Source organism: Camelina sativa, chromosome 9, assembly GCF_030686135.1.
Source record: "Camelina sativa cultivar CO46 ecotype springtype chromosome 9, ASM3068613v1".
NCBI classification, from domain to species: Eukaryota; Viridiplantae; Streptophyta; class Magnoliopsida; order Brassicales; family Brassicaceae; genus Camelina; species Camelina sativa.
This window is the reverse complement of record NC_141888.1, coordinates 19,728,159-19,755,032: the sequence shown is the minus strand read 5'-3', so window position 1 is coordinate 19,755,032 and position 26,874 is coordinate 19,728,159. Positions and strand designations below refer to the sequence as shown.

General features: G+C 39.6%; 4 protein-coding genes, 2 non-coding genes and 2 pseudogenes across 7 annotated transcripts; 4 read left to right on the top strand and 4 right to left on the bottom strand.

Annotated features, from left to right (window-relative positions):
- Positions 1–619: 619 nt before the first annotated feature.
- Positions 620–726, top strand: LOC147938343 (small nucleolar RNA R71). The gene has a single exon (XR_015567560.1). It is a non-coding gene; the product is annotated as a small nucleolar RNA R71 (small nucleolar RNA).
- Positions 727–10,440: 9,714 nt separating this feature from the next.
- On the top strand, positions 10,441–13,188 carry LOC104711029 (protein COP1 SUPPRESSOR 2-like). Its single transcript, XM_087467558.1, has 5 exons — positions 10,441–10,507; positions 10,603–10,726; positions 10,822–10,895; positions 10,991–11,882; positions 12,165–13,188. The coding sequence occupies exons 1-4, from the start codon at positions 10,452–10,454 to the stop codon at positions 11,052–11,054; spliced, it is 318 nt and encodes a 105-aa protein (XP_087323684.1). The 5' UTR covers positions 10,441–10,451; the 3' UTR covers positions 11,055–11,882; positions 12,165–13,188.
- On the top strand, positions 12,115–13,188 carry LOC147938342 (transcription repressor OFP5 pseudogene; annotated as a pseudogene).
- Positions 13,189–16,077: 2,889 nt separating this feature from the next.
- Positions 16,078–17,978, bottom strand: LOC104711025 (protein NRT1/ PTR FAMILY 2.1-like). Its single transcript, XM_010427697.3, has 4 exons — positions 17,838–17,978; positions 17,462–17,679; positions 16,870–17,378; positions 16,078–16,795 (listed from the first exon to the last, which is right to left on the bottom strand). The coding sequence occupies exons 1-4, from the start codon at positions 17,899–17,901 to the stop codon at positions 16,273–16,275; spliced, it is 1,314 nt and encodes a 437-aa protein (XP_010425999.3). The 5' UTR covers positions 17,902–17,978; the 3' UTR covers positions 16,078–16,272.
- Positions 17,979–18,331: 353 nt separating this feature from the next.
- LOC104711027 (uncharacterized) lies at positions 18,332–20,203 on the top strand (annotated as a pseudogene). The gene is made up of 2 exons (XR_015567135.1): positions 18,332–19,696; positions 19,796–20,203. The product of XR_015567135.1 is annotated as an uncharacterized LOC104711027 (transcript).
- A 523-nt stretch (positions 20,204–20,726) lies between these two features.
- LOC104711024 (protein NRT1/ PTR FAMILY 2.5-like) lies at positions 20,727–22,894 on the bottom strand. Its single transcript, XM_010427695.2, has 4 exons — positions 22,685–22,894; positions 22,371–22,588; positions 21,753–22,294; positions 20,727–21,680 (listed from the first exon to the last, which is right to left on the bottom strand). The coding sequence occupies exons 1-4, from the start codon at positions 22,776–22,778 to the stop codon at positions 20,873–20,875; spliced, it is 1,662 nt and encodes a 553-aa protein (XP_010425997.1). The 5' UTR covers positions 22,779–22,894; the 3' UTR covers positions 20,727–20,872.
- Positions 22,895–23,445: 551 nt separating this feature from the next.
- LOC147938341 (U6 spliceosomal RNA) lies at positions 23,446–23,548 on the bottom strand. Its single transcript, XR_015567573.1, has one exon. It is a non-coding gene; the product is annotated as a U6 spliceosomal RNA (small nuclear RNA).
- A 363-nt stretch (positions 23,549–23,911) lies between these two features.
- Positions 23,912–26,013, bottom strand: LOC104711023 (protein NRT1/ PTR FAMILY 2.3-like). Its single transcript, XM_010427694.2, has 4 exons — positions 25,830–26,013; positions 25,518–25,735; positions 24,899–25,437; positions 23,912–24,827 (listed from the first exon to the last, which is right to left on the bottom strand). Exons 1-4 carry the CDS (start codon positions 25,921–25,923, stop codon positions 24,005–24,007), a joined length of 1,674 nt encoding a protein of 557 aa, XP_010425996.1. The 5' UTR covers positions 25,924–26,013; the 3' UTR covers positions 23,912–24,004.
- Positions 26,014–26,874: the final 861 nt, after the last annotated feature.

The window sequence follows — 26,874 nt, the reverse complement described above, 5'->3', positions numbered from 1 at the left end:
CTGAATGAGACCCCGTAATTCAACTTCTTGTGACTGGTTTGGTGGACCTTTTGGTTGTTGGAATCCAGGTGGTTGGTTGTAGGTTCCTGAGTACTGTTGCTTAGGTACATAGCCTTGGTTGTACTGGACAATAGGCTTCTGTTGGACCTGGTTCCCTTGAACTGCAGATGGGTAAGTTTGGTCCTAAGGATTTGCAATGTTCGGGTTCCGATAAGACAGATTCGGATTCGGCTTGAAGTTGTTGTACCCTCAGTTGTAACCCCCTTGGTTGTTGATGTAGTTAACATCCTCTAGCTGCATAGTCTCCCCATCTTGTTGTAGAAACTGCTCTTCCTCTGATATAGCATGAACATGCTTCTACTGGTTGAGGAGCTGATCGAGCTTGTCATTGAGGGATTTTATGTCCCTCTTATACTTGGCATCTTCCTCTCCTGTAGATCGCACAGAGTGATACTATTCCTCATTGTAGTTGCCATCAGATTGAGCCAAGTTCTCAACTAGATCCCAACCTTCATCAACATCCTTGTTGAGGAAGTTACCATTACTTGCGGTGTCCAACAACATCCGTATCTTTGGAACCACTCCTCTGTAAAGTGTGCTCAGCAATGAAGCATTACTGAAGCCGTGATGTGGACACCGAGTAGTGTATCCCTTGAAACGTTCCCAAGCTTCATTGAACGTTTCATTGTTCTTCTGTACAAAGTCGGAAATGTCATTTTGCAGCCTTGCGGTTCTGGAGTTGGAGAAGAATTTTGCTAGGAATGCCTTCTTGCACGCTTCTCAAGTGGTGATGGACTCCTTAGGGAGCGATTTCTCCCAGATGTGTGCTTTATCTCCCAAAAAAAATGGGAAAAGCCTGAGCTTGAATCCATCTTCACTCACTCCATTGATCTTAGTGATGCTACAGAGCCTATCAAATTCATCCAGATGATCCAATGGGTCCTCTATTGGCAATCCATGAAACTTATTGCGCTGTATCATCTGGATGAGACTACTCTTGATCTCAAAATTGTTGTTCTGCACAGCTGGTGGCACAATGCCATTCCTTTGAGTGTGAGTAGATGGAGCATCTCCTGCTCCTATATTGGTCCTTGCTTGAGGAGCTGGTGGACCGTTCTGATTATTCATCGTCTCCTCAATGATTGCTGGTTCCGGTTGAGCTTGTTGTTGTCTGAGTAGCCGAGGTCTGTCGATGTTGTCGATGAAAGGACTCAGGTTCTGGCTACCTCTGGATTGTGTTTGCATGCACAGGTGTGTATCCGAGTGTGTACATGAGGATCAACTCGATCCAGGTGATCGAGTGACGGGTCGGGTGGGTGCTCGAGTTGTACCTGAGATTCAAAACAAACAATGCAAAAGCAAACAAGTCAGTATCCAAACCGAATATAAACAAACGAACTTGATCTAGAAAGTGCTGAAATCCTAAACGTAGCAAAATTAAGACAACCAAATGGCAACGGCGCCAAATTGATAGACAGGTTTTCACCTAGGGTATCAATCCCCTATGCAGTTGTAGTATAAAGGGTTATCAATCCAAATGGTTGTCTATTGCTAGCAGGAAGGATATGATCAGTACAATACAAGTCAAGCCAAGCAGATAAGGTTTTGGTTCTAACAATCCTAAAATAAACAAAGGAAAAGAATATAAACAAGAAACCACACGACCTAAGTACTCGATGCAAGCAATCAAGTACATGATCGAGTGGGGTGATCAAGTATGCAAGTGAGATATGAACAGCTCGAGGTATTACTCGATGCAGGTTATCGTGTACCTGATCGGGTAGGTAGTCGAGTAAGTGAAGAAAATGCAAATAATGGAAATACGAAAGTTCCTAAGGATGGGGGTAATCGAATCCTAAGTATCTTAGACCAGTACGGATGCCTTACATGCCTCAAGCAATTATTTCCTAGACAATGAACCTCTAAAACCTTATCACCACACTTTCGCACTAGCAACAATTAACCTTGAACACATTACCACACTGTCGCACTAGCAATATGAACAAGCAGGCATTAAAAACGATTCATTATAGTCAGTAGACTTAAACTCATCTAATTTCTTACTCAGAGTTAAGTAAACCTCTAGCATTGGCTAAATCAAGCATTTTATCTACTCCTTTCGGCCTGTAGCATTTGTAAACGCCCTAGATCTAATCTCAACATTTCGGTCTGTTGACAGGATTAAGAACACCAACCTAGAAGGAAATCTATCAATCATTTACAATCAACTAAAGCATCCTAACCGATCAAGAACACAAAATCATCTATCCCATCCCTAGAAACTTTACTACACTACTTGGACATAGAAACGAATAACAAAGCAATCAAAATGAATGAAAATGACATTGTATTAAAAGATAGAGTGGAGTAGAAAGAGTACAAGATAGAAATCTAAGAAAACTACAAAAATAAAAATGCAAAACGAAAAGAAAATGTTTGAGTCGCTCAGTTCTCTCACAGAAGCTCTCGCTCTCTGGTTTGAGGGTCTGTGGCATGCTCGTTTGCAAGCTAGGGGAAGAGGGGGTTTATATATGGAAACCGTTTGACCTAGCTTCCCAGACCTGCCCGATGGTCTACTCGATGGGGTACACGAGGGTGAAGTCGGGTTACTCCTCGGGTGGATCTTCGGGTTGCTCTTCACGCTCTTGGATCCTCTTCGATCGTGTTGGGGTTCGGACTTGTTCTTGTAGCTCGATGGCTCCTTCGGGTACATGCTCGAGTTGTCCTTGTTTTTCCCCATTTTTGGCTCTTTAGCACCTGTTTTCATCCAAAATATGCAAATGCAGAAATGCAACACCCTAAATGGTCTAAAAGTGAATTCCTACAGTTAATGGCCTAAAAATGCTAAGTTAGAGGTATGAACAATGCAAAATATGGAAAAAAAAGGATGCTAAAAACATATAAAAAGGAGAGTTATCAGATTTGTACATGATTGAACAAATAGAGACTTACGTCAAACAACAAGGATGGAGGCCAGGTAATATGACCAATTTATATTTTATTTTTACTACTGTTACTTAAAACATCGTCTTGATATTTTTAAGGAACAATAGTTTTGGGTGTAAATTAAAAGTGGTTGAAGTTGTGAACTGTGCAATAGGTGGCACTACATTTTATGCACTAACTGTAATTTGAAAATAAAAAACTCTGGTTTGACCTTGACACGTCACACTTTCTCTCCATCCGAAGCTGTGAGAATACTCCGGTGTATTGTTTTCAATGAGTCTGGAGTGTGGCAATCCGTTGTTTCATAGTTCTTTTCATATGTTTTTTTTATTTTATTTTGTGTACTAACTATTTGAAGGTACTATTCAAAATAAAATTGCCAACCCAAGTCACTTTTTTATTCTTAGGCCAACTTAGATGAATTGGACGACGAGGTGACTTAGCTCATCAAAGACTTAATAGGGAAGACATTCTATTCCAATGTCAAAGAGTCTACATACAATTTCACGGCTCTATGTACCAGAGTTTCACTGTCAGTCTGTCACATCTATCAAAGACGATCAACACCACTTACCCTTAGAACTTGAGACACACATGTGGAAAGAAATTCAACAAGGAATCATAAACCATTTATGCTTGAATTTTAATATTTTCAATTTTACATTTTTCCCTTTGTTATTTTAACATATAATTACTGATGATGTAAACCAAAGCTTAAAACTGAGGTTGAAGTCTCTCTAAGATTTGCAAGGGATAAAGACATTGATTGGAGTTTTAACATTACTGGTCTATTGTTGACAGGAAATACAACAACAAAAGTAAAACACCTTTTATGTTGGGAGAAACCAGCAGGAAAAGGGAATAAAATCACTTGTCGTTTCATCTGCAAAGCAAAGACAAATACAAGCCACATAAAAAGAAGACAATACAAATTTCAAATTTCACCGTATATTTATTACAACTTGGTAGCATCCAAAAACAACACATTCTAATTGTAAAACAGAGAGATATTTTAATATTTTTTACATTTTGTTATTTAATTAATTAAACAAGACTAATAAATTAAATTATACATCAAGGTTTGTTTTTAGTAATGGAGTGTCGGTTGGATATGGATAAATTATTATTTATGCCATGGATTGTTCAAATCTCCTTGTGATGATGATGTCAAATATCGACAATTAGCCGATCTTTTCATCAGAATTGAATGATTTTAGGTTTTTAGAAATTGATTTGTTGAATTTAGTATTAGACATATCTCTTAAGGATAATATACCAAGTGAAATTTACAAAAACAGGAGGTTTCTATTTTTCTCACTTAAGCTTGTGGGTAGCTCTCTTTTAAAGAGAAAGAGTCTTTTTCAATAGTCAATTATATTAAACGAGAAGTGAAAACGTCCCACATTCAATCTCAGCAAAATTTTACCATTTTACCATTAATGAAATTGCTCTTGACGTTGAAATATTTTGCTCCTGGCCATAAATTTACCTATTTTCGCATTAAAAATAAATCAAAAATCGGTTTAGAAATAATCTAATTGCATAAAAGGTTATTTGCAAAACTAGAATTTGCTAAATTAATCCCTAAATTTTCTGGAAAAACTCTCTTAGACGTTTAATTGGAGAATCTATGACCATAATCTATCATGCACTAAACGAATTTGTTATAATTAATGGGCTTAAATTGTTTGTAGATCAACGTTAATCTAAAAATTAATGGACTTCTGCAGGAAAAAAAATCTGACCACAATAAACCTCCTTACTATAAACCCTAAAAAGATAGGTCTTTACAACTATAAATACAATGCTATTCTCTTCGATTCACCACTTTTAGGGTTTTAATTTTTTCTCGGCTTTGTATCGTCCGAGTTTCTTCAATTAGTTTGATGGGTTGTTAAAAAGGTTTGATCTTTGGTTGATCTATAGATTGGCGTTGGAGGAGGTGAAGTTTTTGCAGAAGCAATAGGGATCACAGCTTTATCTTTAACGGCAGTGGAAAGTGAAACCAGTGGAGAAAGCTGAAGCAGAGTGTAACACCCGCAAACCAAATTTTGGTATTTTGGTAAGGGTGTCGATCGACACCTCCTAGTGAGGCATCGATCGACACCAATTGTGGTCGGTTTGGTCGGTTCAATTTTAATTGTCCGGTTTGCGTGGTTGGTTTAGGGAATCCCTAAATCGAGTTTTAAAGGAAGAAAACGACCTAGGGTCGTGTTGTTTTGTCTTATTCGCCGTTTTTGAGAGAAAACACAAAGAGAGAGTGTTCTTGAGCTTTTGGGAAGAGATTGAGAGATTCCTTGCTGTTCTTGGGAGATCCAAGGCTGGGAAGGTGCTAGAAGCTTGCTAGGAGTGAGGGAATTCGTTCTTGTTGGTCAGAATCTTCCTGCAAAGAGGTGAGTGCATGACCATGGCTTATCTAAGCTAAGATCTCTAGATTCTATGTGTTTTGGTGCTTATGTGGTTGTTTCTTTGAGTTCTCTATGATATTTCGTTGCTGTCTGGGCTGGGTTTGGCTTCTGGGAGTGCAAGGAGCGGATTGGAGAAGATTGGAGGCGAGATTCGGAGTTTCTGATCGAGGGAAATCGCTGCTCGGCATCGGTGTCGGTCGACACCAGTTGGGGTGTCGGTCGACACCAACGCGAGGACGGCTCGGGACTTGGGCGAGTGTCGATCGATGCCATGTGGAGGTGTCGGTCGACACAAACTAGGGTTTTTGGGAGTGTCGGGCAGGGTGTCGGTCGACACCAGTTTGGTGTCGGTCGACACCAGTTTGGTGTCGGTCGACACCAGATAGTCAGTGTCGATCGACACCATCTGGTGTCGGTCGACACCCCTTGTTCAGTTACGATGGATGTTGCATGCTATGTATATTGCCTGGTTTGTTTTATCGATTGTTGTTTGTGGCATGTAGAGATCTTATTGCTTGTGTGTATAGCCCAGTAGATGGGAGGATTGCCTCACTGAGTGTTTATCAAATACTCATGCATCTCAATTTGTGTTTGTGGTGCAGGTAAAGGCAAAGTGTGATCGTGGAATCAAAGGCAATGAAGAGGAGGATGTTCTAGGGACTTGATTGTATGGTTATCTGGCATTGTTAGGTTGCTAGAATTGAGTCTTAGAGCATTGTTAGGATTGCTGGTTGTTTGATTTATGCTGTTTGGGATTAATGCTGGATATTACTTATTTGGTTATTGGATATTGTTTTATTGGATATCTATTGGTATGTTGTTCCGCTGTTGGATTGTGAATGTGGTTAGGTGGCTAGTGGGTATGGGACCACTAGTTGTAGTTATTTATTATATTATTATTTATTATTTATTTATTAAAAAAAAAAAAGGGTCGGTTGTTTCATTTTGGTATCAGAGCCCTTACGGTTCTAGGTTTTGGGTTCACTAGGTTTCTGTTGTAGATGTTTGGGATTGCATGTCTTGATCGATTATGTGAGTTAGTCAATTGTGTGTGGCATGGAGTCCTAGAACATCCTCTTCGAGCCTACAGTGTGATTCCACGGTGAGTTTGTGTTCTTGTGTTTTTGTGTTATGTTAAGATTGCTTGTTAGCCTCTGTTCTTGGAAGTGCATTGGTTAAAGGTGTTTGAGTTGTTGGTCGTGGACGGGGACGTGGTCGTGGTCATGTTTGGGCGGGTCCCAAGGCCAGCGAGTGTGGGGTCCAGAGGTCCACGAGGAGGTACGTCAGAGGGTCGCAAGCGTATCAGGAGGGACCAGAGGGGGTTAGCCGGTGAGCGTGCCGGGGGTGCTGGGAACACAGAGGTGGGATTGCAGCGGGTTTAGCCCAGGGTCGAGATGATCGCTTGGCGGATCTGTTGGCGTGCTGGTGGAGCGGTTACCGAGAAGGGTACCAGGGCAGGCTCCAGTTGTACCGCATGTGGCGGGGTGCAGCCGAGGGATGCGGATGTTGAGGACTTTCCTTCTTATGTTAGGAGGGTGGAGCGGTTGTAGATGACCGGTATGAGATTATTCTCAAGGGGTATCGGGCCTAGAGAGGCGGATAGGGGGATATATGCAGTTAGAGCAAATATTTTTGCAGCTTGGTGGTTAATCCAGTTGGATATTATAAGTTGAGTGGGCAGGTGTAACATTGAAATGTTATACTCGGACCACAGGAGGTACTTTGTGTCGAGAGATGTTTATAGTCGTTAAGGATTGTTGCTCCTAAGGGGATGGTGATTCCCCTGAATACCGATAGCTCGAGGGGCTGAGGGCTCCAAGAGTGGCAGAGGGGATGATGTTCCCTTGAGGGGATGAGTAGTTCCCCTGATACCGAGATCTTGAGGATTGTGGTCCAAGAGTGAAACGGTATAACTCGAAGACGCTGGTCTGAGAGTGAGATCGGTATGGCTCAAAGGTTGCAACCTAAGAGAGGAAGAGTTGGGAGCAAGCAATGTATAGAACGTGAGTATGAACATAACGACGGAATGTAGACCTCGAGAGTGATGATGGTTTAATCTTGGATTTTAGGATTATGTTGGCCGGTGGGCCAGGGTTTTATGACCGGAGTGGTCAAGAATGTGTGGCTGATGTGCCAGGATTGAGTGGCCGGTGGTGCTGGAGTCCCGGAAAGGAGAGCTGCAGCAGATATGAGCCGGTAAGGGCATGGTTGCCAGGTACATAAGATTCACGAGAAGCCTTCATGGCAGGATAAACTAATCATTGCGACGATGGTGGATGAAGTTCATTGGAGATGGACAAGGTTACTAGATTTAAGGTTTTGGTAAGCTTGCTGGGGGGAAACAAGTCAAGTAGGTTAAGTTGGCGGTCTGCAAAGCATTTGGTACAGTGAATCGGAATATGCGAACGTATGGTACTTGTTTGTTTTATTACGCTCGTATTGATGATTTGCTGTGGAGAATAGCTAAGCGGAAAGCTAATTTTGGATTAATCTATCTTGTGGAAGTTTTCCCTAAGAGACAAGTTACTAGAGGTTCTTGGACAAACAAGAGGGTTGACTAACGTACCAACAACGTTTATGAGATTGATGAACAGTGTGTTTCAAGAGTTTCTGGACGTGTCTGTCATCATTTTCGTCGACGATATCCTGGTATTTTCTAAGAGTCCTAAGGAGTATGCAGTGAATTTGAGGGCAGTTCTGGAGAAGCTGCGGGAGCAGTAGTTGTTTGCTAAGATGAGCAAGTGTAGTTTTTGGCAGCGTGAGATGGGTTCTCTGGGTCACATTGTTTCTGCAGAGTGAGTTTCTGTAGATCTGGAGAAGATTCAGGCTATCAGGGATTGGCCTAGACAACAGAATGTCACTAAGATCAGGAGTTTCCTTGGTTTGGCAGGTTACTACAGGAGATTTGTGCAGGGGTTTGCAAGCAGAGCACGTCCTATGACTAAGTTGACAGGGAAGGATGTTCCTTTTTTCTGGTCAGAAGAGTGTGAAGAAGGCTTTGCAAGCCTGAAGGAGATGTTGACTACTGCGCCAGTGTTGGCTTTGCCTGAGCAGGGAGAACCCTATGTGGTTTATACAGATGCATCCAGAGTTGGTTTAGGTTGTGTTCTGATGCAGCATGGGAAGGTGATTGCCTATGCTTTGCGGCAGTTGCGGGTGCATGAAGGCAACTATCCTACCCATGATTTGGAGATGGGTGCTGTAGTTTTTGCCCTGAAGATTTGGAGATCTTATCTTTATGGTGCAAAGGTACAGGTGTTCACAGATCATAAGAGCCTGAAGTATATATTCACTCAGCCTGAGTTGAATTTGAGACAGAGGCGGTGGATGGAGCTGGTGGCAGATTATGATTTGGAGATAGCCTATCATCCTAGTAAGGCTAACACGGTTGCAGATGCTCTGAGTCGGAAGAGGGTAGCTTCGGCTCAAGAGCAGGAGATGGAGTCTCTGGTAGGGGAGATCAGTGCGTTGAGCTTATGTGCTGTTTCACAGGAACCGTTGGGTTTGGAAGCAGTAGATAGAGCAGATCTTCTGAGTAGAGTGCGGTTGGCTCAGGAGAAGGATTTGAGGCTGGTGAATGCCTCTAAGGATGTGGATTCAGAGTATCAGGTCTCAGATAATGGTACTATCTTGGTGCACGGTCGGGTTTGTGTGCCCAAGGATGAGGAGTTGAGACAGGAGATTCTGAGAGAGGCTCATGCGAGCAAGTTGTCCATTCATCCAGGAGCGACTAAGATGTACCGTGATCTCAAGAGGTACTATCATTGGGTCGGGATGAAGAAGGATGTAGCTAGTTGGGTTTCGAGGTGTGATGTGTGTCAGCTAGTGAAGGCCGAACATCAGGTTCCTGGCGGGTTACTGAAGAGTTTACCCATTCCGGAGTGGAAGTGGGATATGATCACTATGGATTTTGTGGTGGGATTGCCAGTGTCACGGACCTTTGATGCTATTTGGGTCATTGTGGACCGGTTGACTAAGTCAGCACATTTTCTGGCCATTAAGAAGACTGATGGAGCAGCGGTCTTGGCTAAGAAGTATGTGAGGGAGATAGTCAGGTTGCATGGGGTGCCAGCGAGCATTGTGTCTGATAGGGATTCCAAGTTCACTTCGGTGTTCTGGAAGGCGTTTCAGGCAGAGATGGGCACTAAGGTGCATATGAGTACAGCTTATCATCCCCAGACTGATGGACAGTCAGAGAGGACGATCCAGACGCTGGAGGATTTGCTGAGGATGTGTGTGTTGGATTGGGGTGGCCATTGGGCAGATCACCTGAACCTGGTAGAGTTTGCTTATAACAACAGCTATCAGGCGAGTATTAAGATGGCTCCTTATGAGGCTTTGTATGGAAGGCCATGTCGTACACCATTATGCTGGACTCAGGTGGGGGAGAGGAGCATGTTTGGTGCTAGTTTTGTTCAGGAGACCTCAGAGAATATTCGGGTTCTCAAGCTGAACATGAAGGAGGCTCAGGATAGGCAGAGGAGTTATGCAGATAGGAGGAGGAGAGATCTTGAGTTTCAGGTGGGAGACAGAGTGTACCTCAAGATGGCCATGTTGCAGGGTCCGAACAGGTCATTGTCAGACACTAAGTTGAGTCCGAGGTATATGGGTCCATTCAGGGTGATTGAGCGGGTTGGACCAGTGGCATATAGATTGGAGTTACCTGAGGTGATGCGTGCATTCCATAAGGTTTTCCATGTGTCTATGTTGCGGAAGTGTCTCCGTGAGGGAGAGGAGGTGTTGGCTAAGATTCCTGAGGATCTTCAGCCTAACATGACTTTGGAGGCGAGACCAGTGAGGGTTCTCGAGAGGAGGATCAAGGAACTTCGGAAGAAGAAGATTCCTTTGATGAGAGTCCTGTGGGACTGTGATGGTGACAGCTTGTCCTGTGGGAAGGTTGTTAAAGGGTGGGGACCAGGGTTCGAGGAACGCCTGGCGCACCAATAACCTACTGTGGATTTGGATGAATAGTTCCATTTTCCCAGTGAGAGGTTATGATCGATGCCCTGCAGGGCCAGCTTCGGGCCTATGGGGGCAAGCTAGCGGTGGGCTAGTGGGGTCAACGGGACGGGTTGTCATACAGAGAAAGAGGAGCTTATGTTGCAAGATATTTTTGCTCAAGAGACTGTTTTTTTTATTGAAGATCCCAACATGTAAGCAAATCTCTCTCCGTTTAAAAATTTTTTAACCTAATTTTCTAGAGTGAGCTGCCTTTACAAGTGTTTTTAGGGTCGTTTTGATTCGTTAGGGTAAAGTACATTGAACAAGAATTGGCTAAGAAGAGGGGGAAAAATATTGATGATGCGGAGGAGGTTGAGAATGAGTTGAAGGGAGTGGAAGATGAGTTATATAGGATACCTGATCATTTTAAAGTAAGTTGCTTTGCCTAATGTAACACATTGGTTGTTTATTGTTTTATGTGGTACAGGGGATTACGAATGTTGTTACTAAACACTTTCCTTCTCAGGTTAAGAAGCGTAGTTTCAAAGAGAGCTCGACACAGTGGACTACCGGAATAGCAGAAGTCCAACTCCCAATCGAGTATGAATATTGTTAAATACACTTTCTTTGATTTGATAATAAACCTTTTAAGTGTTTTAATGACTAATGGTTTGTTATCTGGGTGGATGGTATAGATCTGCCAAGAAGCTTTTGCAAGAGAAGAGGCTTATAGATGGGTCGGCCAAAATCAGAGTTTAGTATTTTATTTTCCTGTTTGTGTAGTGGTTTCTTGGAGAGATATATTATTATGAATTTTTCTCTTTTTGAAGATAAAGCTGGGATCCTTATAGTACAGGGCTAGCATTTAGGATATTGGTCACTAATTACCTTGGTTTAGATGGCTTAAACCATCCTCTCTGCAAGGAAATTCGAGAAGCTGATCGATTCTACTGAAGTTACTCCTGCTGAGTTAGTTGAAGAGCTGATGCAAGACGATGACACTGACATTGTTCTTTGTGGAGTAGTTAGTTTTGTTGAGAAGAGGAAGGTCGAGCGAAGCAAAACCAAGGAGCTGGAGGATATGTGTAAAGTAATTGATGATGACTACGTAGTTGATGATGACGAAATACACAATGGTTCTAGGAATGGTTCGAATAAGAAGAAAGGGAAAGGAAAAGGCAGAGGGAAAGGGAAAGGAAAAGGAAATTAAGACTGAGACTTAATCCTTCCTCTTTATGTGTCATTGTGGTTTTTGCTTAATTTTGCTTTTACAACTCTGTCCTGAAGTGGTAGCTACGTTTTGTATCTATGTCTGTCCAATTTGTATATGATTTTCTGACAGGGACCTTAAGGAAATTGGTTTGCTCTATTGGACTGTACGAGGATCAACTTCACATTACAAAAGTTACTTCTTAATTATACGGAGAAGCTTTCAGATTCTTCTTTGGGGAATAATATAGATGAAGCGAGAGAGAACTGATGTAGATTCCATCAGTGATCTTGACATCAGATGCAGACTGATCAGCGGAAGAGTTACTTATCCTGAAAGCCGCATGTTACTGTCTCAGGCACTAGCCATTTTTCAATGTAAGTGCCTCTGCAGTTCGAAATTGAGAATTAGAACTTTATGTGATATCAGCTATTTTGTTTCAATTAGATAATTAGTACTATTAGACAAAGGGCAACAACCTAAAAATATTACAGCAGTAAGCTCTAGATACATCCCTTCACTTTTATACACCTCTTCATAGTCTATAGCCTAAGTAACCCGGTTAACAAAGACAGCACCAAACGTTTTCAGATTCTTCGATCGTTTGGAATGATGAGATTGTGATGGAAGAAACCTGTTTCTTCTTCATCTTATTCCAGGTTGTCTCGTGCTCTTCCTGTTTCTTGGTTTTCAAAGTTGAGCGGTTCTTCTGACTTGAAACCTGCAAAAGAGAAGAAGCAAGATGATGAAGCTAGCCAGACCATGTCTACAAAATCTTCCTTGAGTTCTACTAAACGTCGAAATGATATTATTGAGAGCAGAAAAAGCTTTCAGAGAGTACAAATAGAAAAGGAGAACGCTGCAACAAGACCAGCGGATAGGGAGTCAAATGAGAAGTTTGAAGAGATAATGAGCAGTGTTAGGAGAAAGTAAGAGACTTCAAAAGAGAGACGTGTGGCTTTCTGGAAGTAGAGGCAATGGATAGAGACAAAGGAACTGTGATCATGACGCCAAGAATTCAGGTGAACAGAGATAAGCAGAGATGTGAGAGACGTGACCAAAGGCTTCTTGAACAAAAGCCAAAGAGTTCAGGACAAGATGTAGAGGTCAAAGCGAAAAAACCAGCAAGAAGGGCAGGTACAGGAAGTTACAGTAAAGAGGATTCTATGAATCTTGGTCATACTGTAACAAAATCGGCTCCTCTGTGGCAAAAGCTCAAGGAAGTATAACTAAGAGAAGTGAAGCTGAAGGCTGACCAACAGAGAAAATCTCTGTACCCTAAAAAGGGAGCTAAACAGACTAGGAACAAAAGAAAACAACAAAGTTAGAGTATTTTCACCAAGAGCATCTGAAAAATGCAGAGTTAAACTGAGAGCACGGGAGCAAGAGTTTCTGATAGAAACAGCGGATGGAGGAATGGAGAAAGAAAGCTTTGCAGTAGTGAAATGCTCGAGCGATCCTCAGAAAGATTTTAGAGATTCAATGATTGAAATGATCATGGAGAATGGTATCAACCCCTGAAGAACTCAAAGAGCTTCTGGTTTGTTATCTCAGACTCAATACCAATGAATATCATGATATGATCATCCATGTGTTTCAGCAAGTGCATAGTGATATGAATTTTCATTAATTTTGGTGTATAATATATAGTAATATAAAGATCTGTGCATGATTGATTCATCATTATGATCTGTGAATAGTTTAAGCTGTCTAGGACGTACCTCCCCTAACTTCATGCTTCTTGGTTATAATTCTATATAACTGATAGAACAAGACCAATACAAAAGTTGAACCAAAAGTAAGACATAATAACCATACGCAGTTTACGGAGTATGGAAATTCTTTAGATAAAACTTATGATTTATATAAAACTTCTTGGTTATAATTCTATATAACTGACAGAACAAGACCAATACAAAAGTTGAACCAAAAGTAAGACATAATAACCATACGCAGTTTACAGAGTATGGAAATTCTTTAGATAAAACTTATGATTTATATAAAACTTCTTGGTTATAATTCTATATAACTGACAGAACAAGACCAATACAAAAGTTGAACCAAAAGTAAGACATAATAAACATACGCGGTTTACAGAGTATGGAAATTCTTTAGATAAAACTTATGATTTATATAAATTTACTAACTTGAAATGATAAAGATGGAAATAACATTGTTTGAAAAAGCAAATTAACATATCTCAAGAATATATATAAATGTTATATATATTTACTTAAATGGATTGTTATCTTTATAATTATAAATATAAAAAATTTAAAGTGATAAATATGGGAATCATCACCTTTTAATTATTTATTAAAATAAAAAAATTACTATTAATAATTTACATATTTGAAACGGTTATGATAAGACATGAGAGTGCCAGTGATTGTATTTAAGTTGTCTTCACGCTATTGAATGGCAGGTAAACACACTTATTTTACCTTTAAAGATATTTACATTTTAAAGTTTTTTTATGTTAGAATTTATATTAAGTTGCTAAATCTGTAGGAATGAATCTGTAAAATGTCATGCCATAAAAATGTCTTCTTCGGAATCAAACGGTGCCATCTCACATATAAATCTGAACCTGTGTTTTGTGTATTGCGCTTTTGGAAGGTTGGAGAATTTGAAGGTACTTACCATACATCTAACATAATCAACAAATGGTAATCTCAAAATTAACTTTAAATTGTAAATGTCTCTAAGTGCACCATGTATTGTAAACACCTTAGCCTCCTCGAGGATCTTTATAAAACCAGAGTTTCAAGGACTTAAACATCACAAGGCTTTGTAAGTTGTTATGAATATTAAAATCAAGTTGTGTATGATGTTAGAGTAAAAATTTTAAATACACTTTCTATAATTACAGTTCTGAATTTGCTGGACGTTTTCACATAAACTATGTGATGTAGCATGAAAGTGAGAGTTCAGGGACTCAAATAGAAGGAGTGGAGGCTTAAAGATCTTTAATGTGTATTTGAACATTAAGATTTTACAATTTGTTAATGGGGTTTCACACTTTTACTATAGTTTGTTTCTTTTAAAGACTAATAATTTATATTGAGTATAATTCTTTCATAAATTTTTTAAAAATATTTATATAACAGCTACTATATGAATAAATCAAATAGAAACTATTTAATATAATCAAGAAATACATATTTAAAATGACATGCGATATAACTATTTTATTACTAACATAATGGAATTAAAAAGGTTCTTTGCCCACACACTTTGACGTATTAAATACAAAATTTACTCATATTTTATGATAACACTTTTATTAATATATGGAAACTGAAAAAGGTTCACTAATTTATATATGCAAATTGAAGTATATGGTCTCCAATACAAATTTTTGATAATCCAATAAAATATTATAAACTTTATTTTTTGTTTGGTAAAGATAAAACACTATATCTTAAGATGAAAATTATTTAATATTAAAAATTTAAATTATCAGATATTTAAAATATCTTTTACAAAAAACACTATATCCTAAAGTGTTAAAACTGTTTTTCTTTTTAAACTGATTAGCAACACTTTGTAAACATAAATTCTGTCTTTTTCCAAATTAAATGTTTGTGGGTGTATAATCGATGTGGAAGATAAAAGGAGGTCTGCGAATATCATTGATAGTAATGAAGTTGTTCTCATATTGTTGAATGGCAGGTAAAAGATATTTATTCTACCTTTAGGACAATTACATATTAAAGTTGTCTCTGTTAAGATTTTTATTGATTTGATAAACATGTAGGTATGAGACTATGAAGTGTCGTTTCAAAGACAACTACGCTTCTCAATTCATGACCATATGGCAATCAAACGGGTGCCATCTCATATACAAATCCGAACATGTGTTCTGTGTAATGCGGTGTATGAGGGTGGGAGAATATGAAGGTATGTAACATTAATTAGTTCTGATATAATCATCATAAGGTAACCAATATATTCACTTTAAATTCTAAATGTCTATAGGTGCACCATGTCTTGAAAACACTTTGGCCTCTTCGAAGATCTTCATAAAACCAGAGTTTGAAGGACTGGAGCATCACCATGCTATGTAAGATGTAATTATGTTTATTAAATCAAGTTTTGTATGGTGTTAAAGTAAAATTTCTTAAAACACTTTATATATTTACAGGTATGAATTTGTTGGACGTTATTACATAAACCATGTGATAAAGCAACAAGGTGAAAGCTCAGGCACTCAAGTGTAAAGATTGGGGCGTTGGCCTTTAATTTTTTCTTTTAGAATGTCTATAAAATTTAGTATGTTTGTATTAACCGCTACTTGAAATCCAACTTTGCATTATACTCTCATCTTTATTTTGTAACTGAGATAATACATTATAAATTATAATTTTGAACTATTGGAAATTGCTTACGCTTTTAAAAATTTGGAATTTACTTATTGAATTTCATATATGTTTTCTACAGTTTAGTAGTTTATTTTAAAGACTCAACTAATATTTTACATTGAGAGTATTATTTATATTTGGTAAAATAACATTTCTGTATATATGCAAATACAAAAACTTCTCTACAATCCAATAAAGCATTTAAAAATTTTTCAAAAGATAAAACACTATATTTAAATATGTCAATTATTACATATTAAGTCATAAAAGCAACATATCATAAAGTTAAAAAACAGTTGTTATTAAAATCTTAATACAGCGCTTTAAGCGCAGGTACCTCCCTAGTTTAATATATGGGGTTTGATTGTAAAATAAGAGTAAAATTAAATCTGTGGAATAACCTCTAGTTCGCCATATAATGGAAGGCATCGCCAATTCCAACTATCACGAGAGGAGGGAATAACCATAAAACTGACATGGGGTGCTCATTTTCAACTGCTTTCAGCCTTTTTACTTCAACGATGGCGTAGATTGCCATGCTCAAGATGTTGAAAACTTGACCTATACCTACTTGTTGAAGCGGTGACAGCTTCTTATGGGTGATCCTCTGGTACATGGGATAGATAGTCCAGTTGTTGAGCACAAGAAAGACGCAGATGAGTACAATGACTGGCAGAGATCCAGCCGGGACTAAGAATTTAGAGCCGAGTTCTCGGTCCGTTACCAGAGCTTGGAGGACCGTCATACTTGCTTGAACACCAATGGAAGTTCCGACGAATAGGATGGCTAACCATAGAGGGACAACTGGAAGAACAGATTTAAAATCTTCTACTTCCTCAACAGAACATAGCCTCCAGGTGTTATAACCCAAACCGTCTTCTTGATTTAAATCCTGTTCAGTCTTCAATGCTGCACGGTTCAAGAACCTGCACATATAATAAAGCTCTTTTAGTTCAGGTTTTAGATTTCAAGAAGACGTACACAAGCTTATTATATTCACCTGAAGCTCTTGGAGGGCATTCCAACAGAAGCCTTGGAATCTTTTCCGACTTCCCGGTGATAATCTTCTTCTTTGGAAGCGACTAAGACGCGGATAAGGCTTGTGAAGGGACTTCCCATTACTTTTTCATGATTGTAAAATCTCTTCCCGGAGATGAAAACAATGAAACTGATCAAATTAGCAGCTGCGCAGAGACCAAACCCGAGTTCCCAGCTAGCATTCTCCTGTGTATATACAATTGCTGTCGCGCTAATAATCGCGCCTGTATTTACCATGAGGAAGTACCAGTTGAAGAAGCTTCCTTTGTCTTTAGGTTTCTCATATTGGTTTGCACCTGCAGATGCCAAAGCCACCCGTGTCCCAGCATTTCCAATGGTCACTAGAGCTAAGGCTGAGTACAGAATCCCAAACTGGAGTTTTGGTGGCGATTGACATAGGAATGAACCTGTTTCACACAGCTGGGGTCTCAAGTTGTTGAAAAATGCGATTAGAGTCAACAGAACGATACCCTAATAAACAAACGTTTCAAAACTTGTGAGTTTTTGTGTACAAGAACATGAAAGAGAACTGATGAAACAGAATTGAGTCTTACAAGCAGAGAAATGAAAGCAGAGGTGGAAATGACGGGAATGTTTCCAAAGAAAGAATCAGCTAGAATGGCTGTAACAACATGCAACATGCTGAGACATCCATTGACAATATTTGAAATCTGAGCAGCAGCGATGTTCTTGATGTTGTATTCCTCGATCAAGAAGACGATTAAGTTCAGTACCCATCCATAAGAAGTCACTGAAATGCCTAATAACGTAGCTGCAACTCATCATAGAACCCCACAATAATCAACATTAGAAGATAATTTTTAGCAACATATAAAAAAAACACCAACAAAACTCTGTGCTAACCCTTCGTAGTATCTAAATCTCACAAAGAAAGAAAAGAAAGAAAAATACCCAAAACACACAACTAACCTATCATGAACGGAAAAGTACTCCAGCCACCGCGGTTGCAATCATCAAAAACTGAATCAGCCATGATAGAGCAGAGTAACTGTGTCTAAGCTGAGAAATGGCGACAAAACCTTTTTCTGACAAAGACTTCTCTTTTCCGGCAATCCTTCCGTTCCGGCGCTGCTCCAGCGCGTCGTCACTCACGATCACCATCATTGGAATCGTCTCATCAATAGCTAGCCATTGAACCAAGTCTCGTTCAGTATTCTCATCTCAGTCGCATGGATCTGTGATTGAAACTGAATGAAACTACCGGCGATCCTACTCCTCCGTCGAGTCTCGACCAGCACACATCATCGCATCACCTTCTCGCATGTCTGGAATCTCCAACTCCGGATCAGCGTTGGCCTAGCAAGCATCGTTGGTCGGCGTCGGTGTTAGCGGGTGAGAACTCCGCTTCCTCTACTCCCGTACATGCTTCTTCTTAGGCAAGAACTGCAAAGATTCTCTCTCCAATGGACCATCCTCCTAATCCAGCGGTGAATCCCTCTGTTGGAAACGCGTCGGATTTGGGACACTCTTCAACTCTGGCGAATTCGCTCCTACCTTCGCTTGAGCATAAACCGACGGAAGCCTCTACTCCGGCGGACTCCCTGAAGAGCTCGTCACCACCGACTTCAACTCCGGTTCTTGGTGAGGCCTTAGTGTCCTCTGGTTCGCCGCCGTTAGCTAATGGTGTTCTCGGTTCTGTTGAGCCACCGCTGAATGTTACAAGCTCCGCTAAGTCAATTAGTGTGAATAAATTAGTATGTCCACATTTGAAAGGTGCTTGGTCAAAGCCACTTAACTTCTCGAATTCTTCTACTTTTGCAACGATTCTTGCTTCGAGGCAATCTCACCAGGATTCAGCGAATGAAGATAATATGAGGTTTCCTTGGGCTGCAAAAATGAATCCAGCAGCGAGGAACTTGTACAGAGCAACATCACCGGAGTACATGGAAGACGGAACTCCAAAGGTAACAATTCCAAGTCATGTTATGATGCAAGGTCTTGAGAATCAAAAGGAATATGTTTTAGGACAGTTCTATAGATGTAGTCCTCCTTCTGGTGGCTTGGTTCATGCGGTAATCAATAGAATCTGGGGTAGAAAGTGTAGAATCTATATGCGCAAGCTAGATGATTCAAAATTTCTATTCCATATTCCGGATGCTTCAACTAGAACCTGGGTTCTTCAAAGAGGGTTATGGCATGTAGATGATTGTATGATGTTTGTAGCTATTTGGTCTACTACAGATACATTTGATCTTCCGGATTGTACTCTATTCCAGGAATTAGCCATATTGCATCAGGGTTAGGTGCTCCTATGGCTACTTACAAACCAAGACTAGACCCTTCACTAATGGGTGAGGCTAAGATCTTGGTGGAAGTTGAGTTGAGTAAAGCTTTTTCTCCTAGGATTGCAGCAGCTGATAAAAAAGGTAATATTTTGATGGTTGATGTTGAATATGCTTGGGTTCCAGCTAAGTGTGCAGGTTGTGGACAGTTGGGACATAAGGCTTCCCGATGTATGCAACCTTCGTTGCCAAATGTGAGTCTCACCAAACTTGCATTCAACAAGGTCAACACTCATGTTCATGAGATTGTAGCTGCTGCCACAGTGTTGGATTCTCCAAAAGCTAATAAACAGGAGCTTCCAATTGTTGATATTACCGCAAAAGCAGTAACCCAAGTAAGTACAGCTTTAGACATTGAGGCTGGTCCAATCCAAGTCACAGGTCAGTGCTCTAAGGAGGCAATTTGCCACGCAAATGTTGAGGTTGAAGTTACTGAGGCGATATGCACAGTTCAGAAAGTTGTGGAAAATGTAGGCACAAAGAATGGTGAGATTCTTAGTGATTGTGAGATAGAAATTGTTCTTGCTGAAAACAGGTTCAGCCGTTTGGGTTCCTCCTTTTCTGATGGAGAATCACTTCCTTCAGATGGAGAGTCCGTTGATTCAAATGGGTCTGATAGTGAGTCTGGATTGATGGATCATATGACTCCCTTCGGGCAAAGGCTGTTGCGTGAGAGACCGGTTCAGCCATCGATCAAAACTAAAGAGGTACAAGAGTCCTCTAATGCTCAAAGAAAAGGTAACCGTGGACGTGGAAACCGTGGCCGTGGAAATCGTGGCCACGGTAACCGTGGTCGTGGCTAGTTGTCCTCCATGATGAACGAAGAAGCTAACCGAAGCGGAAGACTCGGTTACCAAATTTACACTTCTTATAATATTTCATTTTGGCTGTATTGTTTTTTAGTGTTTTAAACTGTGTGACTCATGTCATAGCTTTAATTTGGTTTTAATGGAATTAAAAAAAAAAAAAAGCTGAGAAATGGCTTTGATGAAATAATGTGTCCACTGGTCTTTGTTTATCCATGAAAATCAGTTTCTAACAGCTATGTGAATATTAAAAAGACTGAGCATTCGATAGTCACATGCATTAATCTTCAACAGTTGCGTCCACTAGTTATAATTAAATATTAAAACACGTTTTAAGAATCATATTGTCAATTCACAAAAGAAACGATCCATTGCATGAAATTGAATCCACACAAATTGAAAGATTGAAAATGGTTCTTTGTTACTAAACTTGATGACTTTTATTAATTTCTTCATGATTTTGAGGTGAACCAGGAAAAAGCACGAAGGTTTGGGACCATTTTGACTGCAGCGCAAGTATTACCATCAAAGCATTCTCTTCTGGCTTCTGATAGAACACCAGGTTAACCTCAACCATTCTTTATTCCACTAGAACCTCATTATAATGTAAACTTAAAAATACGAATATCAGTTTTAATTTCAAAGTAACTATAAATTAGTTAAATTAAAACGTATATGCTACTCGGTCACTTCTAATCCAAGATTCAATATAACTAAGTCTAGTGCATACCAATATAGTTATTAGAAGTTCCATGTACAGAGTGGGTTATATGAAAAGAAAACACAACTGTAAAGTGGTAAATAGAAGCACAAACGACAAACAAAGAGTTTGCAGAACATTTTGTGTCTTCCTTGATTAGGTTGTAACATCTTTAAGATCTTGTTTCTGATCATCATCCTTGAGGTTTCTGTACTTGTAAAGCCAAGAGCAGACAAGAAAATAACCAAAATTCAAGGCTCCTCCTATAACTAAGACCCAATAAACATTATCAACTCTTCCATGGTTAATGTCATCTGGTAACCACGCGGTAGTTCTTTGGATCACATCAATAAGAGCTGTACTCAAATAGAAAGAGATTCCAATCACCACCGAAGTCAATGAAGTCGCGGTGTTCTTCAAAGACTCGGGGAATTCTCCATAGAACACTGCAACGTTCGCTGGAAAATGAAATGCTTCGCCTACTCCAACTAGCACGAGAGCAGGAACCAGCCATAGCACTGACATTGGATCCCCATTATCATCAACTGTTTTCAGCCTCTTTGCTTCCACAAGAGCTGATACCGCCATGCTTAAGATGGTGAAAACATGGCCTATTCCAACTTGTTGAAGCGGTGTGAGCGGCTTGCGGATTAGCCTCTGGTACATGGGATAGATAGTCCAGTTGTTGAGCATGATAAAGACACATCCAGATAAGAATACTATGACTTGTAGAGACCCAGCAGAGACTTTGAAGTGAGGGCTAAGTTCGCGGTCCATGACTAAAGCTTGGAGGACCGTCATGCCCATTTGCACCCCTACGGGAGTGGCGAGGAACATTTCGGCTGACCAGAGAGGGAGAAGTCGGAGAACGGTTTTGAAATCTTCTACTTCTTGAACAGAGCATAACCTCCACTTGTTACTAACCGAGTCTTCATCGGTCTTCAGTGCTCCACGGTTCAAGAACCTGCACATGTAAAGCTCTTTTTAGTTCTTGTTTAACTTCCAAGAATATATCATACAAGGTTTTGGTCTTCACCTGAAGCTATCGGATGGGATTGAAGCAGAAGTCTTAGTCTCTTTTTCAAGACCAGAGTGATGATAGTCTTCTTCTTTGGATGTGATCACAGCCTTTCTTTTCAACGTAGCAGCGACTAAAACGCGGATCAGACTTGTATAGGGACTTCCCAAGGATTTGTCATTCTTGTAGAATCTCTTCCCGGCGATGAAAACGATGAAACTGATCAAATTAGCAACAGCACAGAGACCGAATCCAAGTTTCCAGCTAACATTGTCCTGTGTATATACAATTGCTGCTGTGCCAGTAATAGCTCCGGTATATAGTGCGACGAAGAAATAGTTGAAGAAGCTTCCTTGTTCTTTAGGTTTCTTATATTGGTTTGCACCTGCTGATGCCAAGGTGAACCGCGTCCCAGCTGAACCAATGATCACTAGAGCTAAGGCTGCATACAAGATCCCGAGTTGTGGTTTCGATGGAGATTGACATAGGGTTGAGCCCGTTTCACACGGTTTAGGTCTCAAGTAGTCCAAAGATGAGATCAAGGTCAAGAGAGAGATTCCCTGAAAACATGTTTCAAAACTTGTAAGCTTTTGAATTTCAAGAAAACGGAACAGAACAAGTGAGCGTTAGACTTACGATCAGAGAAATGAAAGTGGAAGCCGCGATAATGGAAACGTTCCCGAAAAAGGAATCGGCTAAGATGGCTGCAACAACAGGCAACATGTTGACAACTCCACTGACAACATTTGATATCTGAGCAGCGGCGATGTTCTTGATGTTGAATTCGTTAATCAAGAAGACGATCAAGTTCATTATCCATCCAAAAGAAGTGATGGACATACCTAAGAGTGTAACTGCACCACATAACAACCTCACAATCATCAACATATGTCTATGTTTTGGTTCCAAAAACATTATAAAAAAAAATTTCAAAAAAAAAAAAAACAAACCGAGTATGAACGGTAAAGTGATCCAGCCACCACGCTTTCCATTTGGATCGCTAGAGCGATGAGCTTCTGTGTCACCCGAGTTTGAATCAGCCATGGCAGAGAACAAGAAAGCAGGAGGTACACGTTGACTTGTGTTTGTGTGTTGTTATAATGCAGTTAGATAAAAGCCTTAAACTATATAGATAACGAAATCTATATAACAATTATTATGTTGGTGCAATGATTTTGTAACGATCTTGTTTTGTAACGAAAAGTCGTAATCAGATTCTGACAGTCCATCTACTGTTATTGTTTGCAAAATGACAAGTTGGTGAATGTAATAAACAACTATAAAAGTATTTGACCGAATCTTAAACAGTAGAATCCTTTAATCTTTCAAAACTATAAATAGAAAAGAAAGTTTGATAAAAAAAATTAATATACTCACGATCGTTAGTGACTTGTGTATGATATATAAATTAACAAAAAAACTCATGTATCAGCAAATATAAAAAAGTCTGACCACGTTATCTCACATACTAAACTCTATTTTCATTCCAAGATATTTTGGTTCTCTGAAAGAGACTGATGAATCTTTCTGAAGCCTAATCTTGAGGTCAAACATATCACAAGACCATGCTACCAACACCGTCGTATACTGTTTTCATCGATTAGTTGTCTAGGTCGTTTAGGATTTGTTTTCTTTGGTTTACTACAACCCCATGCAATAGTTAAAACGGACAGATCCAAAATATTACATCTCTGTAATAGAAAGAGAAAAAAAAATTTTGGACCATTTCAAGATTTGTGCGTGTCATCCTTCAGCATGGGCCATGCTAATCTTCTATGTATCATTCCAATTTTATCGGATGTCTCTGAAGGGACAAACCTTGTACCTTATGTTGATGTATATAATTTGATTAGAAGTAAGTTAATGCAACTGATGTGGGATTCATGAGAAAAGGAGCGTCGATCATAGATGATTAATACTAATGATCTCTTGCTGAGCTAGGATATAATCATGCACTACGTACTAATTTGTGTTATCTCTAGTTGTTATTATTGGAATCCTATGTTGTAATTCAAAAGGTAGCAACTTTGTTTTTTTGGGTGTAAAGGCCGTAGTAACTTAATTAGAACTTTGATAAGAATCAGCTGATTACTCTGTCCCATCAGTTTGAAAGTATCATTTTCTGAATGTACTGGAACAGAGTAATTGCAAAAACACACTTTACTCGGTAAAAATTGCAAACAACAGAATCAAAGACCATGTAAGATATTTGATTCAAGATATGTAGACAATTATTGTGGAGAAAACTGAAACAGAACATTTGTGTGTTCTTAGGTTGTAACATCTTTTGGATCTTGTTCATGATCTTCATTTTTCAGGTTTCTGTATTTGTAAAACCAAGCGCAGACAATGAAATAACCAAAATTCAAGACTCCTACAATGACTAATACCCAGTAAACGTTGTCAACTCTTCCGTGGTTAATGTCGTTTGGTAACCACTTGGTGGTCCTCTGGATAAGATGGATGAGTGCTGTGCTGATATAGAAAGAGATTCCAATCACCACCGAGGTCAATGAAGTCGCGGTGTTCCTTAAAGACTCAGGGAATTCTCCATAGAAGAATTCAATATTGGCTGGAAACTGGAAGGCTTCGCCAACTCCTACTATTACGAGGGGAGGAAACAGCCATAGAACTGACATGAGATGCTCAGTTTCAATTGTTTTCAACCTCTTTGCTTCCACAACCGCAGAGACTGCCATGCTTAGGATGGTGAGTACCTGACCTATGCCAACTTTTTGAAGCGGTGTTAGCGGCTTATGGGTTAGTTTCTGGTACATCGGATAGACTAGCCAGTTGTTCATCATGATAACGATGCATGCAGAGATGAGTACAATGACTTGAAGTGACCCGGCCGGGACTTCGAAATGAGGGCCAAGCCCACGGTCTGTGACTAAAGCTTGGAGTACAATCAAGCTTGACTGCATCACCATGGGAACACTAACGAAAATTATGGCTAGCCACAATGGAAAAACGCGGAGAACGGCTTTCAAATCTTCTACTTCTTGCACAGTGCATAGCCTCCAGATGTTATTAACTGAGCCGCTAATGTTATTTACATCATCTTTGGTCATCAAAGCGGCACGGTTCAAGAACCTGCACATGTACATTTATTTCAGCTGTATGTGTAAGTGTCATGAATAAAGAAAGCTTTTTAGTTTCCTCACCTCAATCTCTCCGAGGGCATGGCAGCAGAAGTGTTGGCCTCTGTTCCTAGCCCACGGTGATACTGGTCTTCTCTGGTTAAAATCACTACCTTTCTCTTTGCGGTAGCAGCGACTACAACGCGGATCAGGCTTGTGAAGGGACTTACCATAGGTTTTTCATGCTTGTAGAATCTCTTACCAGAGACGAAAACAATGAAACTGGTCAAATTAGCAGCTGCGCAGATACCAAACCCAAGTTTCCAGCTAGCATTGTCCTGTGTATATACAATAGCTGTTGCGCTAATAATAGCTCCAACGTATAGTGTGAGGAAGTACCAGTTGAAGAAGCTTCCTTTATCTTTAAGTTTCTTATATTGGTTTGCACCCGCGGATGCTAAGGTGAACCGCGTCCCTCCTGATCCAATTGTCAGTAGAACTAAAGCTGTATATAAGATCCCGAGCTGTAGTTTCGATGGTGATTCGCATAGGATGGAGCCTGTCTCACACGGTCGGGGTCTCAACCAGTCTAATGATGCAATCAGAGTCAAGAGAAGGATGCCCTGAAAATGTATATGAACTTGTAAGATTTTGTGTATCAGAGAACACATGAGAGAAGAGAATCAATGAGTCTTGGACTTACAAGTAGTGATATGAAGGCAGAGACCGAGATGACGGGAATGTTACCGAAGAAAGAATCAGCTAGAATGGCTGCAACAACAGGCAACATGCTGAGACATCCATTGGCAATATTTGAGATCTGAGCCGCAGCGATCTTCTTGATGTTGAATTCTTCTATCAAGAAAACGATCAAGTTCGTTACCCATCCGAATGAAGTTATGGACATGCCTAAAAACGTAGCTGCACCACATAAAACCCCACAATCTTATCATTTTTTCAATGTTTTAGATTTTTATAAAAAACACAAAACAGAAACTCCCATTAAAACACAAACCGATCATGAAGGGAAAGGTGATCCAGCCACCGCGCTTGCTGCTTGGATCGCAAGAGCTTTGAGCTTCTGTGTCAGCAGAGACTGAATCGACCATGATAGAGAACAGAGAAAGCAGAGGAGTTACTTACACTTGTGTTGTTTTTTATTATGTATGTTTTTTATTATGTAATGAGATCAAAAATCCTCAAACACTTTACTTATTATTTGTTAATGATATTTTATAGTCCACCTTACCGCATTTAGACAACTTGTCAACAAAACAAAAATATACTAAAACAAAAACTTTGACTAATCTTGATGTAAATTCTCATAATCTACAAAAGTATCCTTAGAGTGATCTACTCTAAGATTCAACCCTAAATGTTGTTATGGTTATGTACGCTTTATATATAAGTTGGGGTTAGCTCTCTCATCCGAGCCACTTATCACTCTCATTTACAAAAGTAGTTTATAAGACATTATTTTCTCTTGATTACCCAATTAAAAATCCATAACTCACAGACTTTCCAATCAATATAATTAGTCAATAGTGATTAAGACTAGTAACACTATTTCACTATTTTAAAACAAAGACATAACTCTACAAATGTTTGTTATTTTGAAAAGTCTTAAAAACATAAATACATAAATTTTAAATTTTGATTTTGTACGTATTGAATTAAGGGAGCTTTAGTAAAGTAGGTATAGTAATTTTTACAATGCCTAAGAAATATGTGGTTTTAAAGTTATAATACATCATATATTGTCTACTAAAACTACCTACTACACCCACCTTACACCAAATATTGTTTTAGATAATCATTCATCCTCCAATATTTTCTTAAAAAATATTGCTAATTATGTTATGAACAGAGAGTTTAGGGATAAAGCTCTTGTGATTGTTATTGATTATGCTCGAGGTTACAAGTATATATAGTAGTGTTACAAGTCTTAGCTTAAACCGACCTAAGTACTAATGGCCGAGTAAGGCTTCGGCTAATGGGCCGAAGCTGTATGGACTGAGTATAGCCAATGGACCGAGACTCCATGGATAACATACGGGCCG